This window comes from Gallinula chloropus (genome assembly GCF_964237585.1).
Source record: "Gallinula chloropus genome assembly, chromosome: 19".
Taxonomy (NCBI): Eukaryota; Metazoa; Chordata; class Aves; order Gruiformes; family Rallidae; genus Gallinula; species Gallinula chloropus.
In genome coordinates, this window is record NC_140104.1 from 6792196 (window position 1) to 6813736 (window position 21541).

Here is a 21541-nt window from a genome sequence, read left to right on the forward strand (position 1 = left end):
CAGCCAGCCAATTAATTTGGAGCCTTGATGCTTGTGGTTTCCATATCAGCCAGTTTATGCTTTGGGTTTTTTATGCTGATATATTTAGCTATGAACCATAGCCAAAGAATGTTCTGGACACATTTGACATACCAGAATCAATGGCAAAGGTAGATGAATGCCTACAATGTATTTTATTAATGTCCAGCACACCCAGATACACACATATTCTCTATAGGATTTAAATAAAAAGGTATCTCTAGGCTTCAAGATGCAGCTGTGATCCTCCACTGCCTTCAAAGGCTGACATCTCACTGCTCTCAGACTAACCAGTTTATGCTTTTGTGCAGAACAGGAGGAGGTAAGAAAAGCTTTTGAGATGTTTACATCAACTTGCTGATTTCTGAGCAGGTACAAAGGATAAGGGATTTGATTTTGAAATGCAAGCACACTGAATTCCAGATCTGACACCTGTTTAGTAGGGGAAGTATTGTCCCTTTAGAGAATCATAAAGCATCCAGCACCTACACACAGCTCACACACCTCTGAACAGAAAATGCCATTATCCTTCTGTCTGGTGACTTGTACTGCTGGAAGCTTTTAAAAAGAAGTGACACAAAAATCCCAGCATCACAAATAAAGGAGGAGTAACAGTCCTGAGTTCCTCTCCAGGAAATCATGTGCCCAGGTTCAGTTCCCAGCAGTCGGCTGAGCATGATGTAGGGGCAGGAGTTTCCCAGGAGCAGCTGGGTCTCACTGGGAGGAGTTTTCAACGCTGGCTGGATGAGCAGGATGAGAAGCTGTCAACGAAGCAGAAAGAGTTACTGAGAGGCCAGGACATAATATTTCTCCCCATCTTTTTATTTGACTCCATAGCTTAAAATAGTCAGTGGGGAATAGGAAACTGAGTAGCAGGTCACCCCTGTATCCCTGTCCTCCGAGGCACCACCCAGCCTTGGCAAAGGGTACCTAACATCAGAGACCCCTTTGGACAAGGGCTTTTGGGGCAACTTTTTGGCACTTGAAGATGTTACATTTTTAGCAGCTGCTTTTTAACATCCTGGGATTTCACAAACTCTGGGTTATGCAAACACAGTTCAGTTTCAGTTTCCTCCCAGCGCAGTGGTAGAGGAGCCACAGGAAGCAGCTCAGCAAGTTTCAGTGACTCAGTTAGTAAAAGCAATCTGGAAGCCTCTATTGTTTAGGGAAAAGGTGAGTATCAGCTGCACTCTGCTGCTGAAGAAGGCCATGAAGTCACCATAGCTGAGCTTTTATGTCAAGTGCAAATGTACCTCAGTGTCTGTCTCCCACACAGCTAACAATGCAGCACAGGAACAGCCTGGGGATGCTCTGTGGTCTGTGCCTTGCAGAAGGACAGGGTAGATGATCACCAGGTACTGTGCTCATCTATAAATGGGTTACCAGAAAGGAAAATACAATCCCTTCTGCTCCACTCAGGCTGTAGCTGTCTTCTGCAAGTCTCTGTTGTCCTGACTTTATTTACAGCTGAGACAGCCTGTGCCAAAGTTACATCAGCAGGAGGACACAGCTAGTTCCTCATGTCACCCACGAGGACACTTTTACTGTCTTTCACGATGTGACACATCATCTCTGACTGCATATTAAACTACTGATGAGTCAGGCCATGCAGAGTCAAAACAACTCCAGTTACACCTTTAAGTGCTTTAAAACTTGAGGGGAGGCAAGGGGAGAGCAGGGGTTTGGGGCAGCAAAGGAATAATTCTGAGCAGGTTGCCTAGTTCTGATTTATTTCTTCACGGACACTCTTCCTGTGAAGAAAGACTCCAGTTGTCCTGGTTCTTAGAAAAGGACACATGCACAAGGACCAGAACAGACTGGATATTCAGGGATTTCCCATCTAGATGAAAAGGAAGAGGCAGGCTACTAAGGAATGATGAAGGCAATGGATCGCAAGCAGACTGGGCTAGGAGCATGTCTGCCTCCAGTGTCTGAGTGAGACTGGATGGAAGGTCAAGGGCTTCTGGGGGCAGAGCCACTGTGCTGACCTTAAATTATTTTATTCCTTTAGGCACAGGAGAGTCTGACCTTGTAGGACATTTTTATTCTTACAGACCTCAGACACCTGCTTACCTTTTCTGCCTTTCTTAGGCTTTTCCTTCCAAGGTGAGAGGTCAAGCTTGTCAATCTCATGGCAGTCAGTGAAGTTCTCAGGATAACTGTTGAACCTGAACACATCCCTGGGTATCTTTTTGATACGGGTGTTGTCACAGATCACTGTTGGCAGTGAGACTCTTCTCAGTGCATCCAGCTGCTCCAAAGTGAAAACTCCCCGTTGCTCCCACCAGAATCTGCAATGACATTGTCAGAAGCAGCATGTAGTCTCCTTGAAGGCACTTGGTGCTTGTTGCTGGCCAAGATGGGAATCTGGTCAAGGTATGTCTCTGCTCAGGTCCCCCTTGATTCACCAGGCAGCTGGCACACCCCTTAGGAACGAGGTGTCCCCAGGATTTGTCCAGGTCTGCATGCTGGCACTCATCTGCCAGTGCAGAGAGCCTGTCCTTTCCATGCAGCAGCACTGGGCTGCTGGGACACAGTGAGTCATCCTCAGTACCCTGAGAGCAAATGTCACCTCAGGCAGAGACTACTGCAGATCACCCATGGCCTGGAGCTGATGCTCCTCAGCCACAGGGGTCTGAAGGAATGGGCTGCAAAACAGAGTTCTTTCACAACTGGGCTAAAATCAAGGCATGATCCTTGCTGGGAGCACACACTGGTGTGCTGGAGATGGGCTGGATTAATGCCTTGCATGACACGTCAGCTTTTCTCCCCATTATAAACACCCTGGGGGAGGTTTGCTCTCAGAGCTGCCTACCTGTCACCATCACGCAGGTTCCTGAACTGGGTGCCAATGAGGCAGGCCAGGAGGGGTCCCACTCTGCCCTTGGGAATAAAGGGCTCTGCCACTGCCCCGATCCACAGGTCAATGTTGTTCGGTGTCCCATACAGCTCCATGAACTTCTTGGCCAGGTCAGGATTGCCCAGCACCTCAGAGAATTCCTCTAGAGTTTGAGGCTGGGAGAGGCCGCAGAAGCCCCTCCAGGCATTGTAACCTGCAAGAGCAGGAGCAGCAAGTCATCAGGCCTGTGTCTTCCCCACCATCTGCCCAGCTAGGCTTCAGGAGCTAAACTAGGCCTGTGAGCAATATCTGCTTCTTCTCATGGCATTGAAGGATCTGGAAGACATCCCTGTCCAGACAGTCATGGTTTCTGAAGTCCTTTCATATGCACACACTACACTGACAATTTGGGTTGATTTTTCACATGGTCATTGCATCCAGCAAGCTCAGGCTGGTGCTGAGGGAGAACACACCAGCCTTTGCAGTTTTGGGAGGCAAAATTTCTAGGAGCAAAGTCCTGAAAAAGAGCAGCTTTTGGCTGTGTTTAACCCACGAGCACCCGTTCCCCAGCACGCGGAGGCAATGGTCACTGTGGGTGCAAGGCACTTCTGCTCTGAGCTCTGGGCTGTCTGAAGACACAAAACAAGCAGTCGACTGGCAAAGAACAAAGCACAGATGGTGTGTTTAGCCCCTGTGAAAGCTGAACTCAGTTACTTGCATCTGTACCTCCTGTACCTCATGTGCTCTCTCTGTGCATTACACCACTGTTTCTACCCCTCGTTATTATGCTATTCCAACTATCATCTTTGCTTTCCCAGCCTTTATATGGTCTTTATAATACAGAGACCTTTTCTTCCCTGAGCTTGACTGTCTATCCATCCTTTATACTCAAATTAAGGTACTGTTTCATCCCACTGGCATGGAAAAACTTAGTACCTACATAGAACCATTACTAAACAGCAGATTTGTTTATTTTTTTTTAAAGCATTATTTATAGGATGTGTGGCCTTGTGTGTCCTTACCTGGAAGGCCATGGTCCCTTCCCCGTTGCATGTTCAGGGCTGCTAGATCCAGCCCCATGACTGCTGTCTGTTCAAAGAGGCGGTTCTGGAGCTCCTCCACAAGCAGCTGGTTCTGTTTGGCCAGTTTTGCATGATCGACCACCATGCCCCGGATCAGAGGGTCAATGCCACCTGTGTTCATTGCAAATCAGGAGAAGGGTTTGTTTGTACCAGGTTCCATCACTGATGGTCCATTCTGTGCAGCTGAAACAGAGCACAGTGTCTTTTCTGCACTGGGCTGTGAGAGGCTCACCTAGCCCTGTAGTTCCTTTTCACCATATACTAGTGCATATGTACATACCTGTATACATCATCTCCATCCTTCAACCTTCCCTTCTGCAGCCCTAAACCCACTTGTTGGCCACCTGGACCCTCAGCCTGCTAGTCCCCAGCATGTACTGATACACAGCATTCTGCCCAAGGGTTAGGTTTTGCAGTGGATTTTGTTTATAATTGGATAATAGTCAAAAAATAGATATTAAAACATTAAATATAATGCTAGAATCAATGGATGTCTGTTTAACCATCTTTCTGATAGCCATTAAGACAATAGTATTAGTAAAACACAAGAAAATTTGGTACATGTGGGTATTTTCCTATGTTTTCTGTAATTAATTAGATAACTCAGTTTGAAAATGACATTTGTCTTCCTCAGAAAGATGTCATCTGCACACACCAGCTGCAGAAGAGTGGGATCCCAAGCAGGATCCCATAACTCCTTTAGGGTCATGGAGATATGTCCACTGCTGGGAAGTAATTACACCGGGCACATCCCTCTCTGGCAAGGCCTGCTAATTACAGGGGGTATAACAGCTTAGACTGGCCTAATTTTTGGTTGCCTGACATTTGGCTCATAACTCCTGGAAGAGCATGAGGGGCAGCAGCACTCTTTGGGTGGATGTGCAATGTTCTCACTGCTGGGTCTTGCTGAGCTCAGGGGTGTACAGCAACCTGGGAAGGAGGTTTAATTGTTGCTTGTTCTGGTTAATTAACTGCATTCACACCCTGAAGACATCAGTATTGTGCAATGAACTGAGGAAGACAACACTGAAAGCCGTGCAATGGAAAAGCAGGGGAATGTGTGATGCTGAATCCTTCCCCAGTGGGGCTGCTTCTGGGGGAGCTGGGGCTCCATCATGTTCGGTGGTAGGAGTGTAACAGGGGACAGTTTTTGGCAGGGCTCCTTTGCCCCAGCACAACTCAGCACCAGCGTTGGGCTGAGTTTGGTGACAATTCTGCAGGACTGTCCTGCTGCCCCACACTCAGCAGAGCACCCAGCCAGGTCACGAGTGCCTTCCAAACCAAACAGCACTGTAACTCGTGTGAGGCCAGTGAAACAGATGGAGATAAAGCAGTTTGGGGGGGGGGTCTAGGCTCACATGTCTTTACCAGCTGACCTCCACCATTGTCTGCTTCAGGACCACACCAGGCCTGCTGGCTGCCCCACGTTCTTACCTTCCATTACAATCCTCCACGTGGCACAGAAGGTCAAATGCAGGGGGACGTGGGACAGGGAACCCAAAGGCTGGAAGCTGTCATCCAGACGGGCTACGTAAGGCTGCACTGAGGTGTGGCCAAATCGGAAAGCCAGGGAAAAAACGTTGGAGACTGTCGGATCCACTTTCTTCTTGTAGCCACGGTACGGAGGGATCCACTTGCTGGTCTCCTCTGCAAGCAGGAGTGGCAGGTAGTCTCTGTATGTTATGATCTAAAAAGGCACAATGGCAGAGCCAGTTGTCAGCAGAAATGCTGTCAAAGCCAAGTGCAGAGCAGGAACATGAACCCTCTGTACAGAGGGCTTTAAGACCTTCAGAAACAACAGAGCTGTAGCAATGGGATGAGTTTGGCATAATTGATGAAATTTATTTAATATACTAAATAATTCATAAATTGTTTAAGAAAAAAAATAACCAAGCAGCTCTGGATGCCCATGCTGTCTCAGGTGGCCCATCCTTACAATTTTTGACTCCCACAGATTACTCCACTAGATCTACAAAGCAGGGGTCTCCTCCTTTTCCTGGAGGAAAAACCCCATTCCTGAGTATGCAGAAGACAAAGGGCAAGGGGTGATGTGTACCTGGTTTATGGCAACTACAATCTTCCGACTCTCCTGGTAAAGCTTTTCTCCCTCCCAGTGAGGATTCAGTTTCCTCAGCTCTGTGGCCAGACGGTTGTGTTCCCGCAGAAAGATGGTGTGCAGTGCTGAAAGCCCCAGGTTTTCAGTCACCCTCTTGTCACCTACAGATTAAAAGATTTTAGGAATTTTGAGAATGGCTTTTTATTTCAGCAGCAGGGTTTTGTCTTAGGACAGATGAGTAACAACAGCTAGTCAGTGCCACTGGCAGTAGTGCTGACAGCCAAGCTTCCTAGCAATCATCATGCATGTCAGATACTTCTTTCCATCATGGACAACACATTCTCTGTCCTAATCAGTCAGAATCATTGGAGAAGAGCCTTTTGGCAATGTAAGCTCTATTGACATGGTTGGGAAGCAGGGGTAAATGTCTCATTTTGTGAAAAATCCCCTGTCTGCCTTCCTTTCCTGCCACACCTCAGGGATATGATCAGTGCTGGGAACATTTAGCTTGGAAAGTTCGTCTCCCTTCACCCAAGTCGTAAAAACACCTCTGAGAGGTCTGTGAATGTGCCTTCAGCTGAGATGCTGAGAGAAAGCCAGAGGGGTGCAGTCAAGACCCTCTCAGAGAAGTCCTGAGTGTCTCCTCCCTCAGCCAGGAGCTCTTGTGTGCAGAGAAAGAGAAAATAACATGTGGTGGGAGCACTCTGTATTCTTACACAAACTTTGCAAACTTCACCTTTACAATATCTTTTTAAGGTTGTGCCTGAACTAGTCAGGCTTAAATAAATTGATTAAGAGCATTTAATAGCTAGTGTTGATTGAGTTGAAAACCGAATGGTGAATTTTAGGTAGGAAGGCCTTAAAGTCTTAAGCCTTTCTCATACCTTTGAAAAGGCTTTTGAAAGGGAGGGGGTGATTTGCTGTAACTCTTGTGGGAAATGAAAAGAAAATACTGTTTGAGTGTTTAATTAAACAATTATTGTTTGATTGTTATTCTTTTTCTAATTTGGGAGAGGGTCCCCTGTTTCTCACCTTATCCTAATACAGAGAGGCATCGGGTACCTGAGCATAACGATCCTTTTTGACTCCCTGGGCTACTGAAAACTACTCCAGAGACGCACCTTACCTGCTTTGAAACAGGGGATGTTCAAGCTCTGGTTGGTGAGAGTACAAACACTTTTCGTTTGGTTCTCAAAGGGCAGCAATTCCAACCCAGCATCAGTGAAATCCTGGTTCACAGCCAGCAGCCCCAGGGGGCTTGTCTGGTTTCTTAAGAACCTTGCCACCGCCTCTTCGCTGCCGTACACCGTGCTGGCGTCCATGAAGGAGGTGACGGCGTTGATCTGCTCGCGAGTGAACGTCCTGGGGTTGCACACAGAGGCTGACTGGATGAATGGCATGCAGGTGTTTGACCTCAGCATCCGCGGGTCGTCCGGGGGGAACTAGAGCAGACAGACATGTGCAGAGCCCAGGGAAGCGTCCCGTGGGTTTGTTTGTTTTTACTGCCTCTCAAGACAGCGTGGGATGGAGTGGAAGCTGGTGTACCTTAATGGGGAAGCAAGGGGACTTGAAGGCACAGCTGGTCTCACAGTGCAGCTCCGGGCTGGCTCCTGCCCCACTGGCAGGGGCTAAGTCTATGTCATGGTTGACCCACTGGCCCCAGTGCATGAAGATGTGCGAGAGCTCTTGATCCTGAGTGATGTTCTCATTGGCTGTGTGAGCAATTTCATTCGACACTTTCCTCACCTGCAGAGGATCCAAATGAAGACGTGTGTGACTGTCTCTAACCCCCTGAATTCACCTGTCAGCACAACACCCACTCTGAGACCCCACACAACATGCTCTTAGATAAGCTCACAAGAGTCGGTTGTGGCACTAACCAGACCCATGTCATGCCCCAGCTCTATTGAAATAGATGTAAGTAGCACACTCTTGATCCAAGCCAAGCCCAGCTCAGAAAGCTTTCTACAGCTAACAAGATGTCTGTGCACAAATCCAGAAAGTCAAGAAGAGGGCTGAGGAACAGCCAAGCCTGATGGTTTGTACAAACACCCCAGTGTATCTGAGCACACAGTGGTGGTGTCTGCAACGAACCTCAGGGGACACACTTCTGCACACCTCACACTGTCCATCTCAGGGAGGCATTCACCACCTTTTTGTTCACATCTCCAACAAAAAAACATCATCCCAAACCTCCACTCAGCTGTGCAAAACAAGCCTCAGATTAGCACCCAAAATCAGAGGAAAGGATCCAGCCATTTACACTCTCTGTGCTGCCACTGCTCCACCTCTGATGGGCACAGTGAGGGCAGCGCCCACCACTGTCACCTGGACAAGAGAAAGCTCTCACCAGTGGGAGTGGGAATCCATGGTACAGCTTTCCTTCAGTTGCTCCTCTAGGAACAGACACCCCGTCTTCATACACTGCCGGGAGCCAGCGAGCAAAGGCACGGTTGGAGGAGCCCAGATAAGGATGCTTCCTGGAACATCACATGAGGAAAAGCAACCACCAGCATTACTTCAGAACTGAACAGGCTTGTAGAGACCAACATTTTCCAGCCCTCTGGTTACAGACATGACAGCCAGCAAACAGAGAAGTGTATAATACCCAGACTATCACTGCAGAGAAAATGAGCTCTGACATTAAGAAAAGGTGCCATTATCTTAAGTTTCTTCAGCATTTATATCTTTATATCCACCTGTAGCACTGCTGCTCCCCACAAAACCAGTCCCACAGCAGCACCGTAGCCAATGACCAGGGTGGCCCTACACATGAGAACAGCAGCCACACAGGTATGAGGATAGCTGAATATTTTCATATGAACCAGCCTGGGGAAATTAATATTATCCATGGTAGAGAAGAGTGGAGCCTCAAGCTGAGTGAGAGACTGGCTCTCAGACCCAAAATCTACCTTCCTCAACTGTTCCACTCCCCCCACCCCAAGAAGTCCTTTCCTTCCCCCAGAGTAGCACATGGAGGACAATGGGCCCAAGTCTGAAGTTTTCAAGAAATGACATCTTTTTTCCCTGCCAGGCATAGGTAGAAATGGAACATCTGTCACAGGCACCACTAGAACAAGCATCTCACTCGTCCTGCCCTGTTGAAAGGTCACACAAATGACTAAGCCATCTGTCCTGGGTCAAAGTACAGCCTTGAGCCTCTCCCTGCCCACACACAAATCCTACCTGTTGTTGCACTCCCCAGTGATGGTCCTGTAGGTGTCACGCTTGGGGCAATTAATGGAACGGATCTGATAGTAACAACCTGTTTCTCTGGAAATCACCTCCTTCTGCTTGCTGTCTAGCAGGTCTGCAGGAGAAACCATGCAAAATAAGATCTGCTCTTACTCACTTGCATTTTACCTTCTCAGCATTCGAGCCAGCTGAGTCAGAGCTGTGGATATGTAATTGTTAATTTGGGGCCTAAACCCTTCTGTGGATCAGCTCTCACCTCTGGGCTGGGGAAACTGGGTTGGCATGCAATATGGAGAGCATCCCCATCAGCAATGTTTTACCCCAGACACAAACCCATGGCCATGCAGTACAACCTGGGCAGGTGGGAGTAAGGATGAGGAGTGGAAGGTGGGCTTCTGCTCTCTCAGTGTCCTGGCACTCAGTGTGTCTTGTCCTGGGTTTATCCCACTTACTGTTAGGCTGCTTTTACCATCAAAGATACGAGGCAGGTACTGCCAAAGGTGATGATTAAAACACCAGGTGGTCTGGTTTGCCTCTGAGCATCGCAGGATTATAGGGGTTGGAAGGGACCTCAAGAGATCATCGGGTCCAACCCCCCAGCATGCTTAAAGTCTGTTCACACAGGGCTGCTGTGGGGAAGGCTTTTATCACCAGGTACTTTGATCACAGCAGAGCTGCTCTCTGACACTCCTGCTGTGGCATTTTTGCTGCCTTTAGCTGTTTCTAAGACATTTTGGTCTAAGCCCCATTACCTGTAACGTTGAATCTCCATTTCCCAGACAAATGCAGCTTTGTTTTGAGGAGTCTCAAAGTAGTTTCCAAGTAGTCAGCAGCACGGACTGCAGATCTGGTTTTTCCTACTGGGTCCTTTAGGTGCTTCAGGAAATCCATTGGGTTGGCGATCTTCTCCTCTAGTTTTCTCTTTAAGCTAAGCATAAAAGAGTCACCTGAGGAGCCTTCTCTGCAATCAGACCTCTTCCATAGTGCTAGGCTGGGCGTGCTTTGATGGGACAGCTCTGCTCACCGAAGACAAGCTGGCTGCTCATCAGCTTTGCACATCATCTCAGAAAGATTTTGGTAAATAAGTAATTGTGATCCCCTGTTTCAAGTTTGCATTATGTTCTTGTCACAATACATTGTTTTATACCCTGGGAAAAGCTGTATCAGTGGAAAAATGAGTTAGTGGTCGGATAAAATTTTACATTTAGCGTGCCATGAGATATGTTCTGGGACCAGAGAGACAACCTTGGTCATGTTGCTTCTCTTCCTGGTCCCACAGCTCTTTCTTACACAACGAAAAACATTCTGTAGTGTAGGTGGAGAGCTGCTCCCCCCAGAGCATCCTGCTGCTTGGAACCAACCCTTTGGAACAATCCTGGGTTTTGCCTTGCACAGGGTGCTCATTGCACAGCCACATGACGGTGCTCCTTCTGGAGAGGGGCAGAGCTTCAGCAGCTAGGAGAGGACTCAGTGTGTGACCACCTGAGAGAGAGGTGCCTGTGGGGAGGAGGCAATAGTGGCAGCTGGTGAAGGGTGGCCCTGGGGACAGACACCAGAATCCAGCCCAACAGAGCAAAAGACTGTCTCCAGCTACAAGAGGGAGAGAATCATAGAATGGTCTGGGTTGGAAGGGACCCCAAGGATCATAGAGCTCCAACCCCCCTGCCACAGGCAGGGACACCAACCTCCAGGCCTGGAGCTACACAAGGTTGCCCAGGGCCCCAGAGAGGCTTTGAACAAATCTGCATAGGGGAACAGAAGAAACACACAGACATTTCCTCTTGTTTCCTCACAGCCTTTGGGTCCTCGTGCCAAAAGGACTCACCTTTTTCGGGCATTCAAATATGCCAGGTCTACCAAGTCCTTAGCTTCACTAATGATGTTCAGAAGAGATGACCCTGAGATCTCCTCTGAGTCCTCTGCTAAAAAAAAAAAAGCCAACAAATGGAAAGCAGAAATTGAGGACACTTTGTGATGTACACCAGGAGGTAGATATCCCACAGCATCACTGGGTGCCAGGGTGTGCTGGGTGCAGTTCCCACCATGGGTTGGTGCTACCTCCACACCTGTATCTATGCTTCTCTTACTCATCTGCTTCCCCCTGTTGCTGAGGTCCTAAAAGTGACAGGACATGAAGGGTCTGTAGAGCAGCAGCTTATTATCTGCTTCATGGAATTGCCTCCGATGGCTTTGGGAGGCTCTTCTGGAGTTATTTTTCATGCTGATTGTTGGAGCTATTATTCCCCATGAGAACTGAAATGCACAGGAGGCAGCAAATATATGAGCTCTGACCCAGTTTCCCCATCAAAAAGTTATGATCATGTGATTGGAAGACCTGTCAGTTAAATAGGGAATTTCCCTGGACAAGTTTCTTAGGTCTTGACTTCATTGTTAGTGGGTCAACCTGCAGGATATTTTAAATTTATATTGAAGCAATATCTATCTAGGAACCCAGACTGCATCTTGGCTCACTCTCATTTAAGCTCAGTAGCAGCTGAAGGAGAAACAGAAACTTACTATTTAATGAGGAGTCCATCGCCCCGACTAAGCAGAGAGAGATGATGGATCCTAAGAGAGTAACTCTTGGGTTGATGCCTAGAGAGAAGAGCAACATATACCTTCTGAAGAGGCAGGGCTTCACTGAAGCATCAGAAGAGAAGAACAGGTTTGGTTTGACTATTTCTTTCAGGATCCAGGAATAGAACCCACCACTCATCTGATCAGGCCCATACATGGGACTCGCTGGAGAGGGCTGTAGCTGCAGGCATCAGCAGGACACTGGTGTGGGACATTCAGCAAACTGGACTGAATAACTGCTGGAGAGGGAGCCAAGTACAGTCCAGGCTTTAGACTAAGGGGAAGGAGCACTGGCAGAGGGCACTGTGGTGGTGTCCTGCTCAGGAGGGTCCTTCTCAGGTGGGTGGTGTGAAGGAGATTAGACCCCACACATCCCTCTCTGTCCCTCTGTCTTGTGGCTGAGGAAATCAAGATGCACTTGAACCACCAGCCTTCAAGCACCTCTATTTGTCTTTTTGATGCTCCCAGAAATTTGTCTCTATTTTTCACATTAACACTCGAAATGTGCATCCCCTGTTCTCACCAGTGTCATCTGCAAGGGCACAGTGCCTGCCCTGAAAGGAGATCCTCAGCCAAACAGTTACAATTAGGCATATTTTAAGTAATTTAGTCAATGTTTTGACTGTTTAGAGCAGGAAAGACAGACAATATTTGGAAGAACTTATGAACTTCTCACGGTGGAGCCAGTTATTTTACATTTACAATCTGTGGAAATTCCACCATCATCTTCACAGGGATGAAGGCTGCTTATTCCTTGCAGGGTATTTCTACCTGAGGCAGAAAAGTTGCCTTTCCTCACTTCTCAAAATATTCCACATGTGGGGGGAGAAGTATGAAGGGACCACCAGTTCCTAGTGGTCTTCACTGCCCCCTCATCTCCTTGGGCTCACCCATACCCACACCAGAAATACCAAATCAGCCAAATACAAATATAAGATTGAAAAGCACTGATCTTACCTGCCATCTCTGCAGAGCTGGCAGGACTGGAAACAAGCCAGTCCTTTATAGCACCTGCACTGGGGCAGAAATTAGCTGGGTCTGACATAGGTGTGGCCAAAAAGGGAGAACCTGGGACCAAACTGAGCCAAGAGGAAATATCTGCTGGTTTGCTTTCCTGGATTAAACAGAAAGGTGCATACTTCTCCATTCCTTTGAGTAAATGCTGACTTCCTTTTTGACAAATCAGTAAAAAGGGAAAAAGAATAAAGGCACACATCTCTGCAAGTGAGGTAAGAGATAATGGTGGAGTCTGGCTGCTTTATCCCTGATGGTTGACATCTCTGATGCTTTGGGAAGGCAGAAATGAGTTGTTTTGCCAATGTGCACTTGTGGGATATACTGAGGTGGAATATGGAGTACGTGGAATACACAGCACATTGGAATGATGGACCTGCCAAAATTAGGATTGGGTCCCATTTAAAATTGCTTAATGAAATGGTTTGTATAATTAAACAGTTGTCAGATCATCAGTGATCATCAGTTGTGACAGGCTGGTGAAGTTCCCACTGCCTAGAAAAGGGGAACCACAGCCTCAGTTTTAAAAAGGGAAAAAAGAAAGAGCTGGAAAACTACAGAGCAGTCAGTCTCACCTCTGGATGAAAGGCAAGATCATGGAGCAGATCCTCCTGGGAACTATGCTCAGGCACATGGAAAGCATGGACACAATGCATGACAGCTTCACTAAGGGCAAATCATGCCTGACAAATTTGGTGGTGTTCTGTGAGAGAGTTACAGTGTTGGTGGATAAGGGAATAGTGACAGATGCCACCTACCTGTGTTTGTGCAAAGCATCTGACACTCCTGCACAACATCCTTGTCTCTAAATTGGAGAGACGTGGGTTTGATGGATGGAGCACTCAGTGGAAAAGGAATGGGCTGGACGGTCAAACTCAAAGACTTGGGGTCAATGACTCCATGTCCAGGTGGAGAGCAGTGACAAGTGACAGGGTTCAGTGCTGGGACCCAAGCTCTTCAATGTCTTTGTTAGTGACGTGCACAGTGGGATCCAGTCCATCCTCAGCAAGCCTGGCAATGGCAGCAAGCTGTGTGGTGGGGATGGCACCCAGAGGGACCTGGACAGGCGTGAGACATGGGCCTGTGCATACTGCAGGAAGCTCAGCGAGGCCAGGTGCAAGGTTTTGCATGTGGGATGAAGGGCAGGGAGGGCCAGGCCCAGGGGAACAGCCTTCAGCTGCAGGAGGGCAGCTGGACAGGGGCTGGGAGGCAGAAATCCTTCCCGGGGAGGGGAGAGGCCCTGGCACAGGGTGCCCAGAGAAGCTGGGGCTGCCCCTGGATCCCTGGCAGGGCTCAAGGCTGGGTTGGGTGGGGCTCTGGGCACCCAGGGCTGGGGGGGGTATCCCTGCCCATGGCAGGGGCTTGTGTCTAGAGGATCTTTAAGGTCCCATCCAACTCCAACAGCCTGTGATTCCATGACCCTATGATTTGGAAATGCATCTAAAGTAACTGCTGGTCATCGTGGGTAACAACTGGCCAAACAACAAGGCTGTGGCACAGAGCAAGTCCAGCTGTCTCCAGTGAAACCCCACACACATTAATGGGGCAATCACAGTTTTACCTCTGCAAATAACAACAGGGCAGAGGTGCAAAGTGGGAGATACCACCCTCAAATGTCTGTGAAGGAAAAAAAAGTGCTGTGTTAGCTGAGGGCTTCAAGGTGGATCACAGCATCTCCACAGAGAGAGAAGGGGTTGGGCTTCAGCCAGCAGATGGGAAGGCAGCAGCAACAGTTTAATTCTCTGGACATCAGTCAGGCTGAGCACAAAAGACAATGCTGAATTCTTACCACTAATCAGCCATATAAATCTCACAAGATTAGGTTGACAATCCTTCTTACTGTCCAAATATTTTCATAGTTCTCATTAAGCCAAGGCAAATAAGAAGAAAATATGTGAAAAGAAACTGCTAATAAGCAGATAGCATTTAAAATCTTGAAATAAAGGAGAAAAAGATGTGTGAAGGTCAGATTTTCAGCAGCTGAAAAGACAATGTCAGTGTCTGTCCCCTAAGGAGAAATCCAAAAGCAAAAGCAGGAGCTGTCCCCTTGTACCAGAGGGACTCTGGCCACCCCAGCAAGTGTTCTGCTTACACGAAATACATAAGCAGAAGTCCAGGTACCCCAGGGAGGCTTTGCTATTCTCTTTGTATTTGTGACATGTATCATCACAGTGGCACTGGTGCCTCGGTGACAGTCTGGAAACCCCCAGACACCATCTCCCTTTGGGGTGAGTGCTGGCATCTGCAGGTGGCCCAATGCTGCTCCCAGGACTGGAATCACCTGGCCGTGCAAACGCTGCATTAACATGGATGTGTCTTGCCTATACTGGAGCCTGGGTGTCAGTGGGGCACCCAGAGCTTTCAGATGTGCATGGACAAGCTCTATGTCACCTCCAACTAGGATTTAGGCTGATTTGGTGCATCCTTTTGACCTTCAAGAAAGACCATGGTATCCTGCCCACCAAGAATCACGTTCATTCAGCAAAGCATACCAGTCATCTCAGCAGCCAGAGTGTAATTATCCATTAATTACCCAGCCAAGCATCAGATTCCACCATCAGATCCCCTCTCTGTCCTGAGTATTTTAAAGCTGCATTTTCCATCTCCTTCAGGCTCTTGATGCTGCTAACACCACTTCTCAGCTGCAGATCTTCACCTGTAAGTCCCAGTGTAAATCTACCAGCCTGTAGCTATGTGGCCACTGATGGTGTTTGCTAAATATGTAATCAAGCACTAGCTGTAGCAACAAGGTCATTAAACTTAAGCAACACAAAGAAAGAAAGAGCTCTTTATTACATTCCATATGTCCCATCCCAATGGTACAAAGCAACATCCTTCCCTTCCCCATTGGACACACCTCTGGTTTTCCTGCAAGCTCTTTCCAGCGCTCGTCACGACACAGACACATCTCTGCTGGAAACAAGCCATTCTGAACCACAGTATCTCAAGGTTAACAGGGATTAAGGACCTAATTTAGGTACAACTTCAGACATACAAAGTTTCTTCTTCACCTGCCAGTGGTATATTTCTCCTGTAAATCAAACTGTGGATTTCTTGACGTACTTCTGAGAGCCAAGAGTTGGCACAAGCCAAGCCTGACCTTGTCCAAGGCACAGTGGCATGGAAGAAAGACTACAGGTTTACAAAACCATATCCATCTTCTGTTCCAACAGATCAAGGGCAGAGCCTGCAAAGGGATGGAGTAAGTGGGACAAAGCAGAAAAGAGTAAGAAGTGATAGGTTGTCAGCACAGAAATTGAGGGCGAGTAAAGGACGGGGTGATGGGGCAACATTTAATAAAACCACTTAGTCCAGCTTTAAAAATATAAAGGCTGCAGCTCTAAAAAGTAACATTAACTCTTTATGGAGAAGTCTCTGGACAGCAGAAGAATTTCAGAAGGTGGTGCACAGGAGAATGCTGCTGCTGAGAATACACTGCACAGCTTGTAGACCATCTCTTTTGGAATAGCCACATCCAGGGGCTGGATACAGGCTTGACACTGGATGCTCTTTGGGGAGTACATAAGGGGCCAGCCCCAGAGCAGTATGTAGACTGAAAGCACAGAGAACCTGTGGGCTAAGAGGTTATTTCCCCTTTACCATTCTATAGAGCAGTAGCTCTCCCACCCAGAGCATTTTCCTTCTGCCCATGGTTCCAACAGATACATCCCATCAGCTAGCAGCTCTGGAGGAGGGAAACTGGTACACCAGGAGGGTCTCACTGTCCAGCCTGGGATGGGAACTGGTGAGGTTTGCTGAGAAAATACCCTCAGTCCTCCAGAAGGAGCTGGCACCCATCTTTCAGCGGTTGCACATGTGCATGAGGGCCCCATGGGATAGTGAGCTCACTCCTCATGCTTCTCTCAGTGGGAACTTTTACAGTGTTGGTGTTGGAGTAACAGCAACAGCAAGGGATGCTCAGGAGGTGGCACCACAGGTCTTTTCAGCATCACTGAGGTGTTCATTTCAGGGGGGTTCTCCGGCTGCATGATACCCAGGAGTCAGCTTATTACCTCTCTTTGAAGCCCTCCTTTAAAAGCTCACCACTCATCAATGCCCAAGGCTATGAAGCCTTCTGAAAGTCTTCCCTGAGACTCCTCAGCCATGATGAGGTACTCTGGGCAAGCGTACAGTGGCTCTGCCTGCCATCCAGACATAGGTGAGCCCAACAGCCATCTGTGTGTGTGGCCACCTCTTCCCACAACCGCCACTGTCCTGGTTTCAGCTGAGACCAACTTAACTTCCTTCACAGCAGCTGGTATGGGGCTGTTGCTTTGGATTCGTGCTGGAAACAGTGCTGGCAATATAGAGATGGTTTTTCTTACATAGAGATGTTTTAGTTACTGCTGAGCTGGGCAGACACAGCGCTGGGGCCTCTCCTGCTTCCCACAATGCCCCACCAGAGGGATGCTGGGGAAGCACAAGGGGTTGGAGGGGACACAGCTGAGACAACCCACCCCAGTGACCAAAGGGATATTCCCTACCACATGACATCATGCTCTGCTTATAAGGGGCTTGGAGAAGAGGAAGGACAGGGGTGAGGGATGTTCAGAGTTATAGTGTTTGTCTTCCTAACAGTTATGAGCTTGCCTGGAGATGGCTGAACACCTGCCTGCTGATGGGATGGGACGTGGGGAATTAATTGCTTGTCTTGCTTGGCTGCTTTTGCTTTACTTGTTAAACTGTCTTTATCTCATCCCAGGAGTTTTCTCACTTCCACTCTTCTCTACTTTCTCCTCCATCCTGCCATGGGGGAAGTGAGTGGGTGGGTGACTGCGTGTGGTGCTTAGCTGCTCCTAGGGTGTTGACATCACACCAGGAAATGGGACACAGCAGTGAGTGTGACCACACTGTGCTGGACCCAGCAAAGCCACCCCTCCAGCAAGGCAGCCACTACTTTCTGCAACCTGGAAGATCCAACATGAAAACTTGCAAGCAGAAGCAGTCCCTGAGCACTTATCTGAAGAGGAGCAAGGGCTGTCTCATGACTTTGTGGTTTTCTGCATTGCATAACACTGAGAAGTGCCATTTGTTACAAGAGAAGAGCTGTCAGGTCTCTGTTGAACCCAGACTTTTCTGTAAACACATCCTGTTCTTTCTGGCCAGCTTGTTTTGTCTGTAAATATCACAAGAGCTGCAGATGAAAATAGGTGCTCACTGAAGAGGGACACAAGATTAGATAAGAAAAATGTCAACAGAAAAAAACACCCCCAAACCCAACTGTGAGAAATATTGTGGGAATTCTGGCCAGTGCAGTGGAAGGCTGAGTCTAGCCAGGCTGCAAGAACCAGCTGGGGGATGTGGTGACCTCCAGATCCTTCTGTCTGGGCTCCCGAGCTCTTCAGACCACACCTTTCACCCTCCTTAATCCCTCCAGACCTCTCTTTCAAGGTTTGGACCCCTCCAAGTACATCTTCTCCCCTCCCAGTCCTCTCTAGGTCCCTCCAGTGAGGTCTGGACCCTCCTGTTCTCTCCATACACACTGTGGGCCCCTCCAGACCCCTCTTTTGGGGCTCTGGTAATGTGAAGGTCTATGTTTTCTGGCCTGGTGTCTCCAGGTTCCTCCGTTTGCCATGTGAAGGACGTTTGGATCCTTACCCTGAAATGAAACCTGGCCTCAACAGACCTCTTCAGGTACCACAGTACTTCATCCTCAAAAGGAGCAAGGAGAAATAGCTCGTTGCAGTTCATAGCCCTCATCTTCACTAAGTCCTCATCTTCACTAGCATCCTGCCCATCGGGCTGTTAGTTCCTTTCCAGCCCTGGAGGCTCTCCACTCTGGTGCCATCCACTAACCTGAACCCCACAGGCACTTCAGGAGATTCAGGGAACGTATGTCCCAGCTCTGAACACGAACATGGCACCTTGAATAGGGGGGGAGGAAATCTGGATAATTAGAAAGATTTAATTTAAGCTCACAAGTCCTTCCATAACTGTTCAGAGACAGCATTCCCCTCCCTCACCCCTCTCTATCTCCATCCCATATCCTGGCCTTGCTCTACTCACCAGCTCCTGTGTCCAGTGTGGGAGCTGTGCTGAGCACCTGGTTCCCAAGGCATCGATGAAGCTGAGCAGGTGACCACCCATGCCCAGGCATCCATCCATCCATCCATGCCTGTGGGACTGTGCCAAGCCTGACTGGTGTCAGGACTCTGCTCCTCCCCGGGAGGTTGTGGTGGGTTGGCCTTGGCTGGACACCACCAAGCTGCTCTGTCACTTCTCTGCACTGCAAGAAGGGTTGAAAAAATAAGATGGGGAAATGTTCCTCTCCTCTCAGCCTTCATTGCTGGGGTATGGCCTGTCGCTGGGGTCAGGCTGTCCTGGCTGTGTCCTCTCCCAAGGTCTTGCCCACCCCAACCCACTGCTGGGGCTGGGGGGCAGCAGGAGATGTTGGAGGGCCAGCCTTGGTGCTGTGCCAGCAGTGCTTGGGGGTAGCTAAGTGTTACCAACACCTTGGTCACGATGAATACACAGCACTGGGAGGGCTGCTCTGGGGAAAAGCCACTTTGTCTCAGCCAGACTCTGTCTCAGACGATCCACCAGTGGAGGAGAGAAACCAACGTCAGCAGCAGGGAGGGTGGCAGCACAGCCAGACCTTCTTCTGGGGCTGGTACTCCCCATGCTGGGTCAGGATGGCAGAATCTGCATCCAGAGGATGATCAGGGTCTGGAGTGGCCCCCGGGGCAGGGTGACAGCCACGGGCTCCTGCAGAGGCCCTCAGGACCAGGTGCTGTGATGGCCGAGCGGTGAAGGCGTTGGACTTGAAATCCAATGGGGTTTCCCCACGCAGGTTCAAATCCTGCTCACAGCGCCAGCTTTTACTGGCAGCGTCCAGGGGAGCAGACCTGCACCTCCTTATTACCCAAAGAAACCCTGCAGTGCCACGTCCACCCCACACAGCAGTGGCACCCTGCTCCCTACAGCCCATAATCTTGTTCCCTGCTCCCTACAGCCGTGTCACCCTGCTCCCTATACCCCACACCTTGCTCCCTATAGCCCATAACCTTGTTCCCTGGAGCTCCATACACCCCATCACCCTACAGCCGTGTCACCCTGCTCCCTATACCCCACACCTTGCTCCCTACACCCCATAACCTTGTTCCTTGCTCTGTATAGCCATGTCACCCTGCTCCCTACACCCCATCACACTACAGCCATGTCACCCTGCTCCCTATACCCCACACCTTGCTCCCTATAGCCCATAACCTTGTTCCCTGCTCCCTACACCCCATCACCCTACATCCCAGCACAGGCACAGGCTCATGATCATGGCTGCTCCCCAGCTAGGGTGTTTCTCTGCCGGGGGGTGCAGCCTGATGCCACTGGGGGGACATCAGGTTGCTGCCACCCCGCAAAATTCATCCAACCCTGACCCACCCCATGCACTGGATGTGGGGCCTCCTGAACCCATGTGCTGAAGCCCCTGGAACTGCTTGAGGGCTGTGCAGCCACCCAGGAAAAGGCTGGGAGCTGCCAAGGCTGGAGGACCCCCTTCCCTGGCTGGGAATCGAACCCAGGCCGCGGCAGTGAGAGTGCCGAATCCTGACCACTAGACCACCAGGGACAAGGTGCTGAGGGGGGGTGGACTTGACCAACCATCCCCTGAAGGGACAGAGACACTTGGGTCCCACAGCCCAAGGAGGGGACCCAATGGGATGGAGGCCACAACCTTTCTGGGAAGTTTGGAGAGATACCTGTTCCTGTGGCGCTGGGAAGAGCCTCTGTGAGCGAGGACATCTCTGGGAAGCAGGAGGTGGCTGTGTTGGGGCTCTGATAACTGCTGAAGGCAGGCTTAGGGAAGCAAGTGGTGGTCCCAAAAAGCACTTAACAGTCCCCTGGAGCTTCACTGGGGAGGTGCAGTGCTGGTGCAGGGGGAGCATGGAGCCCTTTGTGGTGCTACACCCTGCCAGGCGTGTGTGACCCACACCCGACTGCGCACAGGGATTCCAGCGTCAATCCCACCTCCCAGCACACGGCCAGGGATTGCCTGTGGTCACCTTGAGAGAGGTGGAATAGTGTAGGCATGGGCTGGTGGCTGTGAGCTGGTCCCTCTCTGCTCAGGGGAAACAGGGGTCTGACTGAGGTAGTGTGTCTGCAGCCCCCCTTCCTGCTAACCTGGAGTGTTTATCTTCTGGGGGAAAACAGCTGGTTGGGGCCATTTTTGGAGCTTTCATCTGGAGCTACAAGGAGCTGGGCTTCCAGAGCATTTCCTGATGGAGCAGAGGCTTTTTGCCTCCATCTATCCTGCAGCAGGAAGCGTGGCCTCCTCAGCCCGTGCGCTCAGGGAGGGAGTCACGGGCAGCGGGATGGAGCAGGCACTGCCCAGGCATCCTGCAGCAGGGATGCTTGTGGTCTCCCCACCCTTGGAGACCCCACCCAGGAGACCCAGCCTGTTTCCTTGGTCCTGGACATCCTGCTTGAGCAAATAAGATTTAAGAACACATTTCACTTAAAAAAAAAACCATTCTAAAAAGAGGTGAAGTGAGGCTGGGGGAAACCCAGAAGAGATTCTTCTTCCCTCCCACCAGCACTCAGCTCCCAGAAAAGAGGTTTTCTGCTGAATAGGAAGATGGAGAGGGGCTTGAAATGCCCCCCAACACTTCCCAGGGGGTTCCTACCAGCAGCATTGGGGTTCAAACCCCAAAGGGGGTGAGCCCAGTGATAGCAGGAGCCCTGCCTGGCACAGGCTGGTAGCAAGGGGCCACCCGTGATGCTGGGCAGCAGGAGGAAGCCCTGCAAGGGCTTCTCTGCAGAGCCTGA

At 49.6% G+C, this 21541-nt stretch overlaps 1 protein-coding gene across 1 annotated transcript; it reads right to left on the reverse strand.

Moving 5' to 3' along the window:
* Positions 1-732: 732 nt before the first annotated feature.
* Positions 733-11726, reverse strand: LOC311199032 (myeloperoxidase-like; the record flags this gene model as incomplete). The annotated part of the gene is made up of 13 exons (XM_084273077.1): positions 733-779; positions 2092-2309; positions 2834-3071; positions 3880-4050; positions 5374-5626; positions 5996-6156; positions 7122-7437; positions 7541-7741; positions 8346-8475; positions 9182-9305; positions 9943-10118; positions 11016-11112; positions 11708-11726. 13 exons carry the CDS (start codon positions 11724-11726, stop codon positions 733-735), a joined length of 2151 nt encoding a protein of 716 aa, XP_084129203.1.
* Positions 11727-21541: the final 9815 nt, after the last annotated feature.